The 19,928-nt window shown below is 40.5% G+C and overlaps 1 protein-coding gene across 1 annotated transcript; it reads right to left on the minus strand.

Annotated features, from left to right (window-relative positions):
* Positions 1-224: 224 nt before the first annotated feature.
* LOC311035761 (alcohol dehydrogenase 1-like) lies at positions 225-19,418 on the minus strand. The gene is made up of 11 exons (XM_084044183.1): positions 19,235-19,418; positions 14,905-15,006; positions 13,860-14,001; positions 12,722-12,809; positions 9,430-9,502; positions 8,272-8,418; positions 5,518-5,709; positions 4,242-4,310; positions 3,536-3,668; positions 2,118-2,256; positions 225-1,627 (listed from the first exon to the last, which is right to left on the minus strand). The coding sequence occupies exons 1-11, from the start codon at positions 19,250-19,252 to the stop codon at positions 1,594-1,596; spliced, it is 1,137 nt and encodes a 378-aa protein (XP_083900309.1). The 5' UTR covers positions 19,253-19,418; the 3' UTR covers positions 225-1,593.
* Between the last annotated feature and the right edge of the window lie 510 nt (positions 19,419-19,928).

Here is a 19,928-nt window from a genome sequence, read left to right on the forward strand (position 1 = left end):
CGAGACATAAATGATACCATATTATAATGAGCATTAGTGAGGACCAATTATATGAAGATATAAATGGTAAATGGTAAAAGATAGGTTGAACATGGGTGAAAGTAAAAGAAAATGGGAGTACCTCTTCCACCACTGCATGCAGTTAAAATATAAAAGACAAAGGAGCATGTTGACCAAACCCGTAAAGCAGAAAGAACATTTGAAGTCATTTATTGTGGCTGTAACAAAAGCTTTATTTCGAAGCAAAGCAAAAGTTTCATCTTGTTCTCATAATAGTCTCAATGCTGGTTAATAATCATGGTTTTAATACACATAACTTCAATGTTTTTAGTAATGTTGTAGCTTAATCAATATAACTGCCTTTGAAATAAAAACTTAGCTCTGACATGCACTGTAAAATAGAAAAGAAGAACACTTAAAGTTTCAACTGTCCTTACTACATGTTTGAGTATTGAAATAAACTTACTAAACGGTTTTTTTCTAATCTTTTTTGTTGAGATAACATGCTTTTCTTCTTAAGAACAAGCTTGAATCATTGAGTTTTAGAAACAAACACACAAGAAAATCTAAATTTCAACAATTGTTCACAATACTCATTAAACTGAATAACAGTATTATGCTAAAGTCATACTGTGTAACTTTTTCAATTAACCATAAGTTGTTCTTTCACTGGTATATTTGTCACCATAACCATGCCACATTAATGTGTTAAACACTATTTTAATTAATGATGGTCATCATGGTCTGCCCCCGACACTCGCGCCCAAATGACGTAGGCACCGGAAATGTACCAATTTATGAGTTTTAACATCAATTAGACCCGTTGGGTATAGGCTACCGCCCTACTCAGGAACGATGCAAATAGGGATTATACCAGTATAGTCCTTTTTCAGTGGTAAACGTCTGGGACGAATGTCTGAAGAATGCAAACTGACTGTGGAAAGTGGACTGACTAACTAATCAAATGGCAGGTGTGGGGAATTTGGCAAATCAAGCTTAGGCTGGGGTTGCCATGGCACCGACTTGGCACTGCATTCCCTCGGGTCATCTACGATGTGTGTGCCGGATTTGAAGTCGGGCGAACGGTTCTCGAGATACGTGAATTACATACATACATACGTACAGAGATTCCCTGCATTTACTGTAAGATAAACACATTTCTGACAAATTGTTGCGTTCCAAAATATCCTAATGCGCTAGGACCAGCATTCCTTTTTGAGCGGTACTTCCGGTTAGACAAACGCTGTAATGACAACGGAGCTAACAGAGGTGTAGCCAAATACTCTACTAAAATGAATGTTAACAGTATGACTTTGACATTTTCATTTGCAACCGTTTCAAATGAAGAACCAATATTCTCTTTAATGAGCTTGCATTGGTTGAGTGACTACTTTAAGTATGAATGCGAGACAGTGTATGGAAGTAGAGAGGAGGGGCAGTGAGGAGAACAAAGGCAGCGGTGCACGCGGATGCCACATAGTCGGAGAAATGGAATGTCGGATTAACGCATGCCTCCCGCTGGTAGCTAGCGTTTGGGCTAAGCGTGCAGGGTGGGCTTCTGTCTCCCTGCAGGGTGAATTGACCACCTCCATCTTATTGAGGAGAGACGCTCACGATACACCGAATGCTGTCGAACAAAACAAACAAAAATGAAATATTAGTTCACCGCAACACTGCAGAACTTCCAATAGACTCAAAAAATATATATATAATAATACTAATAATACTAATAATAATAACTGGAAAAAGGGCTCCTCGGAGCACAGGTCTCCACCAGGTCAGGTACGTTATTGTGTCGTCAAGCTCACAATGTGTGGTGATGCAACATGTTGTGAGCTTGTAGATCAGCTATTTTCATTTGTTTTATTTAAAATAAGAAAACGTTTTTTCTGCCCAAAATAGTAACACATAATTACAATGTTCAATAGTGATATAATCTAACATGAATACCAAACATCTCAAAAGGACACATATGTATTTCATTTAGTCTGACTAATTCAACTAAAACTGCTTATGCTTTTGTAACAAAGACTAAACACCAGACTAGTCACCAAGTGCAGGATCTTTATGATTTTTTGACATATTCCTTCCCAGCTAAAGAAGAGAGTTTTCAGTACCATTGTCCGTGCTTCATCAGCTCGATGGCGTCATTGATCTTGTCCAGGTTCATCTTGTGAGTGATGAACTCGTCTATCTTCACCTTTTTCTGCAGGTACGCATTCACCATCTCTGGTACGCCGTCCTTACTCTTAAAACCTGACACACACACACACACACACACGCACACACACACACGCGCACACACACACGCGCACACACACACACACACACACACACACACACACACACACACACACACACACACACACACACACACACACACACACACACACACACACACACACACACACACACACACACACACACACACACACACACACACACACACACACACACACACACACACACACACACACACACTAATAGGTATTTGGTCGCAGACCCTCATCTGAAAATTGTTTGTATCAGGGACCCCCATACAAGATTTGTGTTGTTGAAATGTTCTTCAAAAGAAATCAAAAATGTATTGAAGATTTTTTGAAAATAGACGATTTACAAGCTCACAACACGTCACATCGCGTTGTGAGCTTGTAGATCGGCTATTTTTGAATATTGTTGTGTATTGGTTTAAAGCGGTTAAAATGACTTGCACCAAGTGCCGCACTATGAGCTTGTTGATCTGCTATTTTTTAAACATCAGGGGACATTTGTAACTCAAATCTTTGCTTCTGGGGGTCCCTGGAACTAAATATTTTACAAATGTATATCCCAAGATTTGAACAAATGTTTACGATTTTTCAAAAATAGCAGATCTACAAGCTAGCGCGGCACTCGCTAGAGTGGCTAGAGTGCACCGCTATGAGCTTGTACTGTAGATCTGCTATACACATCTTAATGGGTTAATGCATTGATATTGTTGCTGTCAGGCAGAAACCCTGTACCTGCATTTTTTATTTTTTTTTACATTTTAATGTAGTAACTTAATGCCTTGTCGCACAAAAGTAGCGAAAATAGCCTATCCACAAGCTCACAATGCATTGCTATTTGTGAAACATTTTAAAAGTGAAGGTCTGTGTGTTATTTTTATTTTTTTTATATCGAACCAAAGAAAAAAAAAAAAAAAAAAAAAGATCTAGTGACTAAATGTAAACACATTTCCTGAAAAGTAACAGTTTTGGACATACAAGGTGTCTACCAGTGTTAATTTTGTCGGCTAAAACAATGATGAAAAATGTTCGTCGATTACCTTTTTTCACTGACGAAAACTAAATAAAAGCTAAGCTAAGCTCATCTGAGCTCAAGTAAAACTCGGCTAAAACTAAAACATTTCAGATGACTAAAATATGACTATATGAAAAACTAAATGGAATTATATTCAAAAGAATTGCTTTCAAAATTAACACTGGTTTCCCCCCCCGACAGTGACACTAATAGACAGTGCAGTAGAGTGTGTGTCACAGCTGATCTGACAGACCTCCAAACAGGGAGCCTTTCCAGGTGCGTCCCGCGATGAGCTGGATGGGTCTGGCAGCGAAGTCCTCCATGTCAGTCCATCCCACCAGAACACTGACCCCCCAGCCCTTCACACACGACTCCAACGCACTCCTCTGTGTGCGCACGCACGCACACACACACACACACACACACACACACACACACACACACACACACACACACACACACACACACACACACACACACACACACACACACACACACACACACAGGTTTCAAATGCATAACATGTATACAAATCTTTTGAAAATAGCAGATCTACAAGCTCACAATGCGTTGCATTGTGAGCTTGTATCGGCTATTTTCAAATGGCCGAAATGTATATAGGGCTGAGGTGGTCACTTACCATGTATGTTTTGTAATAATAATAAAAAAAATCTACAAAGTAACTAGTTACTAAAGTTTTCAAATAATTGTAGTGGAGTAAAAGTATAAATATTTGCCTCTGAGATGTAGTGGAGTAGAACACTCCAGTTAAGTAAAAGTACTACAAAATTGTACTGAAGTCCAGCACTTGAGAGTCAATGTACTTAGTTACTTTACACCACTGGTTTTAATGGTTTAATTGACTACATACATATACATAGAAATACCACAATTGTAGACACTACTGTACACGCGCGCGCGCGCAAGCACACACGCACGCACACATCTCTCTCTCTCACCATGACTCCAGTGTTGCCCACACACTCCATAGAGAAGTCCACTCCTCCTCCAGTCATGTCAGCCAGCACCTTTGATAGATTGATTGTTTAATTGATTGATTGAATACTTTATCAACATGTTTTACGGCAGTATACAGTCTAAATAGCTCTGCTTGAAGGATTGCACAAAATGTTTCCATTGTGGTCCATTGTACTCAATTCATCAACAAGACATACACACAATACATGACTTATCAGTAACAACACCAATAAGAGCAAAATATATATATTATACGTAAAAAGAGGGGTGGAGGTTGGGGGCAGAGGATAGCACTGCACACAGGGGAACGCATCGGTGTCATTTTTTATTTCTTTGGCTATTCAATTGTAGATCTGCATTTTTTTTACATTCCTGAAAATGTGTGCAAATCTTTGAATATATATTTTGAAAGCGAACATTTGTAACCATAGCCGTGAGAAGTAGAGGTGCCGAGGGGGATGCAGCACCCCCTGAAAATAATGTATGGAAAAATGTAATAATAATACAATTTTCTTTTATAAAAAATGTTTTTTAAAAACATTTTTGCATAATGTGCCTGTTGTTGTTGGTCGTTATTTGGGGAGATTTAGTGCAATATGTGTTCTGGAACCGAATGAACCGAATAAAGTAACAAAAACAATTAAAATAATAATAAATCCGGTTTTGCGCTCCGCGCTAGGCAGACATGCAGCGCCCTTAACCTAAAACGTCTTCCCACGGCCCTGTTTGTAACTCAAATCTTATTGCTTCTGAGGTCAAATCAATATACAAATCCTAAATGTGTTTTTTTAAACTTATGTTGCTATATATCAGTGGTTCTCAAACTTTTTCATGTCAAGGACCTCCCAAAATGATATGTACTTGGCCGCGGATCCCCATCTGAAAATATCCTGTTCCAGGGACCCCCAGAAGCAAAGATTTGAGTTAAAAATGTATATATATGTTCAAAGATTTGAACACATTGTCACGATTCCCCCCCCCCAAAAAAATAGCAGATCTACAAGCTCATAGCGCGGCACTCGGTGCCGCGCTATGAGCTTGTAGATCTGCTATTTTTGAATAGCCCAAAGAAATCTTAAAACGACACAGATGCGTTCCCGGTCTAAATGGAGTAATGGTTGTCGATAGGGCATTGGTGGCAGCATAGCAGAAGCCATTTTACCCCCCCCCCCCCCCCCCCCCAATGTTTGAGCCGAATTTAGGGCGGAATAAGGTCTCTGGTGTCATGCCCCCTGGGCGTCTCTCGTCGTCTCTCACCTGGCTGATGGGTTTGCTGTGGTCTTTGGGGTTGACGAACTCGGTGGCGCCGAACACCTTGGCCTTCTCAAACTTGTCGGGGTTGATGTCGATGGCGATGATCCGGCTGGCCCCCGCCGCCTTGCAGCCCATGACCGCCGCCAGGCCCACGGCCCCCAGGCCAAACACTGCACACGTAGAGCCCGGCTCCACCTGCAGGGGGCAGTGGTGGACGGCAAAAGATGTACTTTTACTTAAAGGGATAGCTCACCCCCCAAAATGACCTTTTTTCCTATCGATTAGTCACCCCATGGAGACTTGAATTAATGTTTTTTTTTTTTTTTGTCGCATTCCTAAGACAATAATTTGATGACCCGGTAGGCAGCGGTTCCGGTAGGTGACACGAAGAGTCTACTTTGTGTCTCCTACCGGTACCACTGCCGGTCCGCTGGTCATTGAATTATTGGCTTAGGGATGTGACAAAAACTACTACTAGAACTACCCCTTTAAAAAAAAAAAAAAAACGTTTCTCTGTACATTATTATTATTACTCTCCGCAGGAGAGTATTGTTTTCACTTTCTAAATATGACACACCGATTGGTCAAGCCTCACGTGACACGTGACAATACGGTGAAATACTTTATAAATACATGGGGTCACTTTGACAGTGTCTGCGCCACTGTCAAAGTGAGGTAAGACAGGAACCATCATGAAATGGCTGCATGGCTGATACATAATTGGCAGATAGGACAGATAGGACACTTATATAGACAGGAGGGATATGACACTTACACAGACGGATAGGACACTTACAGTACACAGACAGGACGGATAGGACACTTATACAGACAGGACGGATAGGACACTTACACAGACAGGACGGATAGAACACTTACACAGACAGGACGGATAGGACACTTACACAGACAGGACGGATAGGACACTTACATAGACAGGAGGGATATGACACTTACACAGACAGGACGGATAGGACACTTACAGTATACAGACAGGACGGATAGGACACTTACAGTATACAGACAGGACACTTATACAGACAGGAGGGATAGGACACTTACACAGACAGGAGGGATAGGACACTTACATAGACAGGACGGATAGGACACTTATACAGACAAGACGGATAGGACACTTATACAGACGGATAGGACACTTATACAGACAGGACGGATCGGACACTTATACAGACAGGATGGATAGGACAGTTAGAACATAAGAATTAGAACATTCCCAACATTCCCAACACAAGTCTGGTAAGAGTGAGGTAAGACAGGAACAATCACGAAATGGTTGAGAAATGGCGGATACTGTAACAATTGGATAGGACACTTACACAGACAGGACGGATAGGACACTTACACAGACAGGACGGATAGGACACTTACATAGACAGGACGGATAGGACACTTATACAGACAGGAGGGATAGGTCACTTATATAGACAGGACGGATAGGACACTTATACAGATAGAACATTCCCAACATTCCCAACAGCGGAGAGTTGTGCTCCAAGGAGCACATTTTCTAGTTTATATTGTATTTTTTGATAATTAATGACTTTCACTACAATTCAAAGACAAATGTTGTACGTTTGACTGCACTACATTACTAGGAAGGGAAAGTACATTATTAATTGGCCACTTAGGCAATATTTCAAATAGTGAAAATAGAGGTGTAAGCTCACAAGTGACCTTGTAGATCACTATTCATGTTTTTTGTATTTTATCATTTGTACTACAAAAACTTAGGACTAAGGACTAAGGACATTTCTACATGATTTTAGTTAAAGTTAGTTGTGTAAAAACACAATACAGCTTCAGTAAGTTTATATTTATTAAATATATTTTTAGTTCATTAAATGTTTTTCCAATTGTAGTTTTAGTTAAAGGAGCACTTCACCCATTTTCAACGTTTCTTCATATTTTATTTGCTCCTCACTGGTGCTCATTCCCCCGTGGGAACAATGGGACAATGGGAATAATGAGCGTTAGTGAGGACCAATTATATGAAGATAGGTTGAAAATGGGTGAAGTTGTTCTGAATCCATGTGTCATTTTAGGATTTCTTTGGCAATTAAAAAAAAAACATATTTACATTACAAGCTCATAGCTGTAGATCTACTATTTTTGAAAAAATCGTGAAAATGTGTAAAATAGTTTGTTCCAGGGACCTCCTCCAGACGCAAAGATTTGAGTTACAAATGTTCGCTTTAAAAAAATACATATTCAAAGATGTAGCAGAAAATAGCAGATCTGCTATTTTTGAATAGCCAAAGAAATCTAAAAGTGACACAGATGCGCACGCACGCACGCACGCACACACACACACACACACACACACACACACACACACACACAGGGGGTGGTGCAGCAGTACCTTGTAGTGATGCGCGGGTCGGGTTTTTTCATGACCCGCCCCGCCACGGAACGCAACCCGCCTCAACCCGCCCCGCGAACCCATATATAAATCTATGGCTCAACCCGCCCTGCGACCCGCGATTTTTAAAAATTCTGTAAAATTATGGTTAGAAAATAATCCCCAAGTATATTCAAACTGTTTTATTGTTATTATTCTTATTCTTATTAGGAATAAAGACAAAACAAGAGCATGTTATTATTATTATTTTTTTTGCGTGTGAGAGCGCGTGACCCGCTCACCCTCAGCCCGCATCATTTTCTCCGAAATTCTGACTTGACCCACCCGCGCCGCGGGTTGACCCGCGGGTTACGGGTCAACCCGCGCATCACAAGTACCTTGGCAGAGTTGACGGCGGCCCCGTATCCGGTGCAGATGCCGCACCCCAGCAGACACACTTTGTCCAGCGGGGCGGCGGGGTTGATCTTAGCCACCGAGTGCTGGTTCACTACGGTGTACTCTGAGAACGTACTGGTCCCCATGAACTGGAATGGTAGAAAGATCAGACCTTTATTTTGATCCAAAACTGGTACTTTTGAGGAAAATGGGAAACTAAGTCACCTTGCTGATTGATTATTATTATTACAAAACACATCAACCACTTCAGCCCTATTAGGCCTATACATTTCGGCCATTTGAAAATAGCAGATCTACAAGCTCACAATGCGTCGCGACGCGACGCATTGTGAGCTTGTAGATCTGCTATTTTCAAAAGATTGTTATACATTTGAAAACTTGTGAAATCTGCACAATGAGTACTTTCTACTTTTGGTACTTTGAGTACATTTTGAAACCAATGCTTTTGTACTTTTACTCAAGTAGCATAGATTTAGAATTCCAGACTTTTACATGTAACAGAGTATTTCTATATAGCAGTATTGATACTTTTAGCAGTATTGATACTTTTACTTAAAGGTTCTATGACATTCATTTTCACTTTTTTTATTTTTTATGTTTTTTGTTTTTTGTTTTGTTTTTACCTCAATTACACCCCAAACAACTGAACTTTGAACATTCAGTGGATTTTCTGTGGTCTGGGGTTTTCTGAATAATTAGGCTGAAAAGTAATCTGAGATTGGCCCTTGGTTAGTGAAGTCACAGGCCATTAATCCCGCCCACTCCTCTCCTCGCCCCTCCCCTCCCCTATCCTTTCCTTTGGGGGTTGGGGGGGGGGGGGGGGGGGCGGAGCAGAGGTGATGATTGACAGGCAAAATCGCTCAACAGAGACACCCGCAGGCAAAGATTTCTTTTTTTCATTGTAGTTGAAAAGGCTTTAGAAACGTGAGAGAAAAACACCTGCAATGGCTCACTAGAGTGGAATTTTCAGTTCAAACTTTTTATACACGTTTGAAGGACCATGACAAAGACTTTTAATGTGTTGTAAAACTGAATGTCATGAAACCTTTAAGTATAACATTTGAGTACTCTTTCCACCACTGAAATTAACACTATAGGGATTTGACAGTTTACAGAAAAACAGTGGTATATATACACACCTGGTAGAGCTTCTGACCCTTACAAGAAAGCCGGCTGTCCTCCTCTGACATCACGTCATACCGCTCATCAGACCTGCACACAGTGGTGGGAAGTTAATAAGTACATTTACTCAGTGGATATAAAAAAAACTAATTGTGCTATATAGCACCAATAAGCGGTTCTTTGGCTCGTTGTTATAGGTGAATCGTTTTTGGTGCTGTATACAGTAGCACCTTAAAAGGTGCTATATAGCACCACATCCATCCCAAAGAACCACTGAAGAGCCACTGAGGGCGGATTCAGACTGGGTCCGTTTAAATCAAACCGTTCCCGAGTACGAATGGCTTCTCCCAGCTGGCCAGCATTCACATTGGCCAAGATACTTGCGCACCCGAGACCATTTAATTTAACAGTAATGGTAAATATGTGCCTCATGGGGGCGCTGTTGACTATGGTGCTTTGGGACATATAGAATGTCATTCACAGAAGAAGTGTCACTTGTCAGAGTTTAAAGTGAATAATAAAGTTTGACTGTGTTCCTGACGTTGTCTTGAGTTATAATAATAACAGAACAACAATACACAACCAAAGCAGTGTGTGCGTTGGTCTTTGAAACCTCAAAATGTAACACCGTCTGTTATTATCAATATGATCGTGACATCACTGATGCATCCTTGATATTTTAGCAGTGACGTCACGGACTAATCCTTGGTATATTTATCCTTATATACGTTCGCCACACATGTGTTTTTTGTTTATTATTTTTCACGGCTCGCGCTACTCAAACACTAGCAGAATTATTATTTCTTGTCAACATTCAAGTATATAACTATGAGAAGGTATAACCCAGCTAAAATAATGCGTCATTATAAAAATATATAAATGATATATGATTAGCAGTCCACTTCTTTCTCTTGGTACGGATGGATTCACACTGCCGCGTTCCGTTCCTGAGTCCGCAGCAATCGGACCCGAGACTACCTCCCCAGGTGGTTTCGGGTACGGTACGGCGATCCGTTTCGGGGAACGATACGCAACGTTCACACTACCACAACATCAGCCAAGTGGTCCAGGGTGCGCACCCGGGACCATAGTGTGAATCCGCCCTGAGGTTTATGGCACGCCACAAATCATCCCAAAGAACCACGAGGTTCTATATAGCACCACACCCATCCCAACTCTCCATAAAGACTGAACTAACCCCCTCTGCAGCCCCGTCGTCATCTTCACCTTCATCCAAACCCATCGACTGCCTGGTGGAGATGAAGGCGCGGATGAAACAAAACCTCCTACAACTCAAACTTCTAAGTCGGCACCCTGCACACCAGGTTCAATCTTCCCCCATAAACCAGTGTCATCTTCTCTGGCCAGGGCTTTCCCCTTGCATCTGTTGTCACCAACCTGGGTGTAAGAATGGACCCCCACATCAGCTGTGAGGCCCACATCAGCTGTGAGGCCCATGATATTAAACACCTGTGCAAAAATCCAGGCTGGACTTACAGTAACGCACTTCTCATCGGGATCCCTAGCCAGGATATATCCATATATATCCAGAACAGTGCTGCTAGGATCCTGAAATATGGACGAAATATGGAAATATGGATGAAGGGAACCGTGACGTCACCGGCGACCGGAGCCTTCTGTTCGGCTGCCCATCCACTGTGGAACTAACTCACTCCCTCATGACCTGAGAGCTCCTCAGCCATCCCAAAATAGCTGATGTTTTCACGAGAGGACTGAAGACTTTCCTTCATAACAAAGCATTCGTCTAGTTTTTCTGGTTTTACACCCTAGTTCTTATGTGATTTAAAAATCACACCCAGTGTGAAGTGGGTGGTGTGTGGTCATCACAACATGACTCACTTTAAAAAAAAAGGATAAATGGCTTTTTTTTAAAGTCCATACTGCTATTCATAGGGCTGCACATGTGTCATGTGTTTCGCTAGCCAATCACAGTCCTGAATTTGCTAAGTCAGCCAATCACATTACAGCTAGTGGTGATGACACTAGCTGTAATGTGATTGGCTGACTTTGCAAAAGTATAGATTTGCATTGACTGTGGAAGGGTTAGGGGTGTAGACTGCGTTGTAGACTATTGGCCAATCACGGTGCAGGATTGGTCAGTGTCCAAAACTCACTTACAGTATAGGGGGCGGTTACACCGCCCCAAAAATCACACCCAGTGTGAAGTGAGCGGTGATATTTATGAGTTATTAATTTCATCATGCATCTCGGTAGCCAATCACAGCACGTTCTGCGAAGTGACGTGCTTACATTTTTGGGGCGGTGTAGCCGCCCCCTATAAGTGAGTTTTGGACACCGACCAAAATATTTGTGTACCCCCTAACCCTTCCATTGTTAATGCAAATCGATACTTTTTTCATATCAGCCAATCACATTACAGCTAGTGTCATCACCACTAACTGTAATGTGATTGGCTGACTTTGCAAATTCAGGACTGTGATTGGCTAGCGAAACACATGACACATGTGCAGCCCTATGAATAGCAGTATGGACTTTAAAAAAAGTCATTTATCCTTTTTTTAAAGTGAGTCATGTTGTGATGACCACACACCGCCCACTTCACACTGGGTGTGATTTTTTACATTATTATTAATTTCATCATGTGTCTCGCTAGTAGGGGTGTGCCGATACACTAATTTCACGAAACGATACGATATTTGGCTCACAACTTCGATACGATTTCGATACGATACGATACGCACTTTTTTTATTATGAAAATATATGGAGGAGAAAAAAAGAAAATGCAAACAAATAATTCTGTTTTTGCATTATTCAGACATGCAAACTTGTAGCTTTTCAGCTACAATAGCCGTTTTGAATCCAAATAGTATGACACCTGACCCGAAAAAAAAACATGTTGTCACTCTTTTCACTTTTTTTTTTTTTTTTTTTTTAAAACGATATTTTTTTTTCCCAAAACGATACATATCGTCGCGAAAACGTATCGCGATATATCGCGGGACGATATATCGGCACACCCCTACTCGCTAGCCAATCACAGCGCGTCTGCGAAGTTTGAAGTTAATTTCATCATGTGTCTCGCTAGCCAATCACAGCACATCCTGCAAAGCTTAGCCTATGAGCGTGTTTTCCACAGCATGGCGTCACAGCGAAAGACACATTTTCACGATGGAAAGAAAAACTTTTGCCATGGATGGGTCCTAAACCCTCTTATAGGAGCGGTTGCACCGCTCAAAAAGATGTATTGTTTTTCATAAGTCTCTCTCTGAGATCATAGAACTTAGTGTAGTTTGTGTATTGGATGTGTGTGTAGCATGCTCTCTCACCATCCCTCCACACACAGGTTGGTCTTGGGGTTCTTGCAGAAGCGACACTCCCCACACTGGGCGATGAACAGTGGAATCACCTTGTCTCCTATGGAGAGGACACACAACTTCCTTTAATGCAACTCACTCTCCCTCTCAAGCCGTCCCATTTCACAACGTCCCGATAACCCCGCCCCACATTGGAATATAGAGCATTGGTTCTCAAAGTGGGGTCCGGGGACCCCCAGGGGTCCTTGGGTGGCTGCCAGGGGGTCCTTCAGCAAAATTAGTTAATAAAGTGTCACAATCATTTTAACCCATTTATCCATATGTTATACTTTGGCTATTCAAAAATAGCAGATCTACAAGCTCATAGCGCGGGGCGAGCAAAAAAAAAATAGCAGATAAATAAGCTTTTAAAATGTTTAAAATCTTTGCTTCTGGGGGGTCTCTGGAACTAAATATTTTGAGATTGTGGTCCACGGCCAAATACATATCATTTTGGGTGTTGTTGACATGAAAGGTTTGAGCACCACTGATACGGCAACATACGTTTTTCAGAAAACTGGTAGGATTTAGAAGACATATTTTGTAGAATCGGTCTCAGGTCCCCCCTAAAAAACATACGTTCAAAGATTTGTAAAAATGGTCATGATTAAAACATTTTAAAGAATAGCAGATCTGCTATTTTTGAATAGCCCAAGTATAAGGTGGCTAGAGTGGTTGAAATCTAAAATGACTTTCCCGGTCTTAAAATGGGAAGCCATTAAGACCTGAAGCCGATTCTACATGTCTCCTAAATCCTAACAGTATTCTGAAAAACGTATGTTTCTATATCAGTGGTGCTCAATCTTTTTCATGTCAAGGACCCCCAACATCTCAAAATATTTTGTTCCAGGGGGTCCCAGAAGCAAAGATCTGAGTTCAAAATGTTCGCTTTAGAAAAATATATATTCAAAGATTTACACACATTTTCACGATTTTTCAAAAATAGCAGATCTACAAGCTCATAGCGCGGCACTCGGTGCCGCGCTATGAGCTTGTAGATCTGCTATTTTTGAATAGCCCAAAGTGTAAAATATGTCTTTTTAGCTCAACTCTAAAAATGACACAGATGCGTTCCAGGTCTTAATGGGTTAAGAGAGTATAAGACACTGACCTGGCTGGTAGTCGGTGACCCCGGGGCCCACGCTCTCCACGATGCCGCCCCCCTCGTGACCCAGGACCGTTGGGAAGCCGTCCTTATGCTTCCCCTCAAACATATGGTACAGGTCAGTGTGGCACACCCCGGTGGCCACGATCTGCAACGACAACCACCATGACATTTTACAACTGACATTAGATTTTACAGTTAGCTACACTGTGTACAGCCTCATTTTATATTATTTTAGGTTGAACGTGTCGAGAGACACGATTATATTGATCTACAAGCACACGGCGCCTTGCAGATCTGCTATTTTCACAATTTTACCGTCCTTTTGGACATGCAAAAAGCTTTGCCTGGACCTTTTTCCTTTTCTTTTTGTTTTGGATAATTGACAACACAGTGAGACAAAGCTTAAATGATAGGCAAAAGGCCACTCGGTCGTTATATTACAAAACTTTGTTATTTTAAAATGTATGCACAGTATAAATGTGTAAATCTCTTTTTCATTCAAAGTGTTTTTTTTAGCGGCGCTAGCCGCTGAATACTTATTCACGTAGTGTTCAAAAAGTAAGTAGGCCTACTCCGGTACAAATTTGACAGAGGAACTCTCACTTATGGAGTAATATTTGACCGAGAGTATCTATACTTTGACTCAAGTACTTTGTCCACCACTCGTCAAATGTCTCAGACAGGCTAGGTGTGTGTGTGAGATAATAAGGGCATTCAGGTACAGTTTACTTCCACACCCTTAATTATATTTACCCTCTAATCTATAGGTTGAACATTTGTTTAGTGCAGTATGACAGAGCAACTGTCTGTACAAGTACAGACACATACTTACTTATATCTACAGTATGAGCATGTGAATAATAAAGTCTTTGAATCTGGAATAGTCGTGTGTGTGTGTGTGTGTGTGTGTGTGTGTGTGTGTGTGTGTGTGTGTGTGTGTGTGTGTGTGTGTGTGTGTGTGTGTGTGTGTGTGTGCGTGCGCACGCACGCGCAGTGCGTGCGTGCGTGTGTGTGTGAGCGTGCTTGTGTGTTTGCGTGTGTACAGTACCTTGATACGGATCTCGTTCTTCTGAGGAGGGGCCACCTCTATGTTCTCAATGACCAGTGGTTGGTTCGGTTCCCAGGCCACGGCCGCACGACACTTAATCACCTGAAGAAACACATTCACAATGTCTTGCTCAAGGGACCAATAGGCTCTATACACAGCAGCCATATTACTTCCTTCAGGTGTTACCAATGATACTAATGAAGGCTGTGTTCCATTTAGTGTAGCACCGTTTTCAAACTTTGTTTAATTTCAAAGACCCCCATAACTCTGAGAGTGTACAAATGGAACCAAATGGCATTTGATTCCATTTGTACACTTGTAAGGGGATATTTGGAACCCCCTCAAGGAACCATGAGGGTCCCTGGACCACACTTTCAGACCCACTGGTGTAGCAGAGTGTTTCCAGTGAGCCAACATGCCACAAGCACAAGAATGGAACAGAGCCTTCATTAGTGTCAGCACCTGTGAAGGAAGTTAGGAAGAGGTTCAATTTCTGTCCAATATGGCTGCTGTTCATTTTATTTATATTCTATACTTCCACTACTCAGAAGGAAATATTATACTTTTTACTCCACTACAAGTATTTGACAGCTTTAGTTACTAGTTGTGTTGCCGATTTAGATGATCCATAGTTAATCAATGAAATTATCAATCAAAATGTTTTAAATGTTTCGGAAATAGCCTGATTTACAATGTGAATTTGTAGATTAACTATTTTCTAAGAGCTGAAATATAAAAGAGGTTGAATCGGTTATGATGTATGCTTTGTAATACAACTAGTAACTAAAGTTGTTAAATAATTGTGATGCGTTGTGAGCTGGGGACAGCGTGTGTGGCGTGTGTGTGTACGCGCGCACGTGTGTGCGCGTGCATGTGTGTGCGTGTGTGTGTGTGTACATAATTGAATTACATTTAGATTATGAGGCCATATGAGACTATAAAAATGTAATTGACTTCAGTTTCATCTATACTGTAGCCAGTAGATGCATGGGACAGATGGTGACTGAGTAAAGGTCACATGCAGTGCAGTACAGTAAAACATGATAAAGAGGGATTTCCTCTGTTTGTTCATTAACACACACCAGGAAAGATCTTATCACCACACTTGTATATGTGCGTGCGTGCGTGCAAACGTGAGTGCGTGTGTGTGTGTGTGTGTGTGTGTGTGATTTAATTACACATGCACAAGGCTGTAAAAAAACAAATAACCACTCTAATTAAAGTGAGACCACAGTGTAGTGATCATAAAACAATACAAGCAGGTTTTATTGGTGGATGTCTGCTTTTTTCCCCTATCAAAACCACAGCTTCCAGTGTTATCTGTCTGTTGGCCCAGTGTCTTACACACTCTGCCAAGCAATGTGGAGCGTTTCAAACATTCTGTCTAACGCAAAGACCGCATTTCACTGACTTCACTTACACACAGTAGAGTAAGACAGACAGACAGACAGACAGACAGACAGACAGACAGAGAGTTGGGGGAATTTTAAGGTTACAAGATTAATTTCAGTTACGGTATGTTGCAAGCTCGCTGGTTTCCATAATTTCCTGCTGCCTACGTGACTTCAAAGCACCGATCTCATTGCCACCTCCCTTAGTGGGCAGCCAACTGAATCTGCCTTTATTTGGGTGGAGTCACATTAACACACAGAAACACAAGTATCTATGACAGCATTGCGTTGACCAGGCCATTATTCAGAACAGCAGTGCTGGACAGCAACTAAGCAGATTTAAGTAGCCTATATTTGTGGAAGTTTTTTTTATTTATATATGTATTTATTTATTTATGTACTTATTTATTCATTCATTTATGTATGCATTTATTTATTTATTTTTTAAGCACATGACTTTCACTCCACTACGTATTATATAAATATTGTACACTCTACTCCACTATATTTCTAGGAAGGGACCCAAACTTACTAAACATATATTTTGACTTTGATTTGATACTGAAAATAGCTGATCTACAAGCTCACAATGTGTCACACCATGACGCAAGCTTGTAATTATTATTACTTATTTATTATTATTACCATTTGTGGTGCAGCAGTTCATTGATATTCAAAAGAAAATATACTTCCTAATTTGTAAGTTTTTCACACACTGAACTGAAAAACTGTATTGCACAGTAACAACATTACACTGTAATTACAATATTCTCTCTCCCGCGCGTGTGCACACACACACACACACACACACACAAGTTGCATTATAGTTGCAACTCCAGTGTGCAATAGCAGATTCGTTATGATTCAAAAGTTTTGGTTTGATTGCATAAAACTGCTTTCTATCAGTCAGGCTCATAGCCGTTGGTTTTTATCATGTTTACATAGAAATACAATTAATGAAATGAGGTGGTTATTTACACTATTTAGTTTACAGGTGTAAAACAGTGGGTGAAATAATTGCTATTGCTGCAATTTTTTACCACGCATGTATATATCATGCATCAAGTGGAAAGTAAAAGTACATTTAGTACTGTAGCCTACTTAAGTACAACAATGTTGAATTTGAAGTTAATTTGTGTATTATTACATTAACCAATTAAGCCCTATTTTATGTTTCGGTTGTTTTAAAATAGCTGATCTACAATCTCCTGACGCGTTGCGATGTGACACATTGTAAACTTGTAGATCTACTATTTTTTGACAATAATTTGATCTTTACTATTTGTATATTTGGATGCCAATCATTTTGTTCTTTTGAACTTATAATATGATATGTTGACATGTAATATAGTATTGCTACTTTTACTTAATTCAAAACAAATATTGATTACTTCTTCCACCCCTGTGTGCACTATGCATGTACACTGTGCCTGTCAAAGTCAAGTCCCTAAGTGTTAGGGTATAGTCCTATAATACATATATTATCTTTTTATTATTGTCATTCTATTTTATTTTATTGCTTAAAATTTCATTTTCTCACAATATAGTATCTAACTGTATAAGTCAGTGACAGATATAAGGTAGTTAATCTTGAATCTTAAATATGTCACTTTTGCCAATAGCACCAATCCTTTAAAATTAGATTTTTATTTCCAACAGTTCAATTCAGTTAAATATTTATCAGCTCATAGTTTCAAAACCTTCTACAGATCACACATGATGAAGGGGCAATATGTTTAACCACTTGGACCCCAACATCCATATTATCCTGGGGGGAACAATGGCAGATCTACAGGCTCACAACAACGGCACAATCGGCTATTTTTGGGTGAATAGATTTGGTGAGGAGAGGAAAAAAGAAAAAAGTACAGAGCCAACTCAGGTCCACTCTACTAAGAGGGTTTAAAGTTATTAAAACAGTTTTTTTTGTTTGTTTATTCTTTTGCCTAATTCCATTCTTACTTTCTTTGAGATAGAGCAGTGGTTCTCGAAGTTGGGGTCAGGGCTCCCTGGCTGACGGGGACCCCAAATGGACCCTTAAGGGTCTGTAACTCTGAGAGTGTATACAAATCAGTGGTGGAAAGTAACTATGTACATTTACTGTACTAAAGTACAATTTTGAGGTATTTGTACTTTACTTTCCAATACTTTTACTTCTACTCCACTACATCTCGGGTCCAAATGTTCTACTTTTACTCCACTGCATTTATTTGAAAAATTTAGTTACTAGTTGCTTTGTAGATTTGGATTATTCTTACAAAACATACAGTAACCCTATATACATTTCGGCCATTTGAAAATAGCCGATCTACAAGCTCACAATGCGTCGCGATGCGACGCATTGTGAGCTTGTAGATCTGCAATTTACAATTTCATACATTTGAAAACTGCGTTATGAGTGCTTTCGACTTTTGGTACTTTAAGTACATTTTGATACCAATACTTTTGTGCTTTTACTCAAGTCAATTTTGAAGAAAAACTTTTGAGCACTTTTTCCACCACTGATGCAAATGGAACCAAATGGACCCTTGTGGGTCTGTCTGTAACCCTGAGAGTGTACAAATGGAACCAAAAGGATCCTTACAGGTCTGTAACTCTGAGTGTACAAATGGAACCAAATGGACCCTTACAGGTCTGTAACCCTGAGAGTGTACAAATGGAACCAAATGGACCCTTACAGGTCTGTAACCCTGAGAGTGTACAAATGGAACCAAATGGACCCTTACGGGTCTGTCACCCTGAGAGTGTACAAATGGAACCAAATGGACCCTTATGGGTCTGTCACCCTGAGAGTGTACAAATGGAACCAAATGGACCCTTACGGGTCTATAACTCTGAGAGTGTACAAATAGAACCAAATGGACCCTTACAGGTCTGTAACCCTGAGAGTTATGGGGGTCCTTGAAATAAAAAAAAGTTTCAGAAGCATGTTTACTCACCTTCCCTGCGGTTGCCATGATGTCTCGGTGCAAAGAGGAGATGAGCGTGAGAGAGTTGAGTTCAGGACTGACACCGACACAGCAACACAGCAGAGTCCTGGTGAGTATAAGTATAAGTGAGTGTGCGTTTTAAAGTGTGTTAAGTATTAAGCATAGGGTTTTAGGGTCGAGTGGAGGACAGCAGGCTCACAGCAACACAGCAGAGCAGAGCCAGCTGCAGAGGTTAATATAGGGGCTGCTGGAGCGTGGACACATGCCCACATGGAGAGAGGCGGGACTAACAGCTATCAATGCACCATAAGAGAGTAGTTAGTGGCGGGAAAACTTTTACTTGAGTAAAAGTGTCAATAGAAATACTCTGTTACAAGTCAAAGTCCTGAATTCAAAATGTAGTTGAGTAAAGGTATCAAAGTGTTGGTATCAAAATGTACTTGAAGTACCAAAAGTAGAAGGCACTCATTATGCAGAATGTCCCATTTCCAAGTTTTTAAATCTATTATTATTATTTTTTTTTTTTAAATAGCAGATCTACAAGCTCACAATAGCTTGGATTGGCTATTTTCAAATGGCCGAAATGTACATAGGGCTGAAGTGGTTAATGTAGGTTTTGTAATAATAATCTAAATCTACGAAGTAACTAGTAACTACAGTTTTCAAATAATTGTAGTGGACTAAAAGTACAATATTTGCCCCT

The sequence above is a fragment of the Gymnoscopelus microlampas genome (genome assembly GCF_963454915.1).
Source record: "Gymnoscopelus microlampas genome assembly, chromosome: 20".
Classification (NCBI taxonomy): domain Eukaryota; kingdom Metazoa; phylum Chordata; class Actinopteri; order Myctophiformes; family Myctophidae; genus Gymnoscopelus; species Gymnoscopelus microlampas.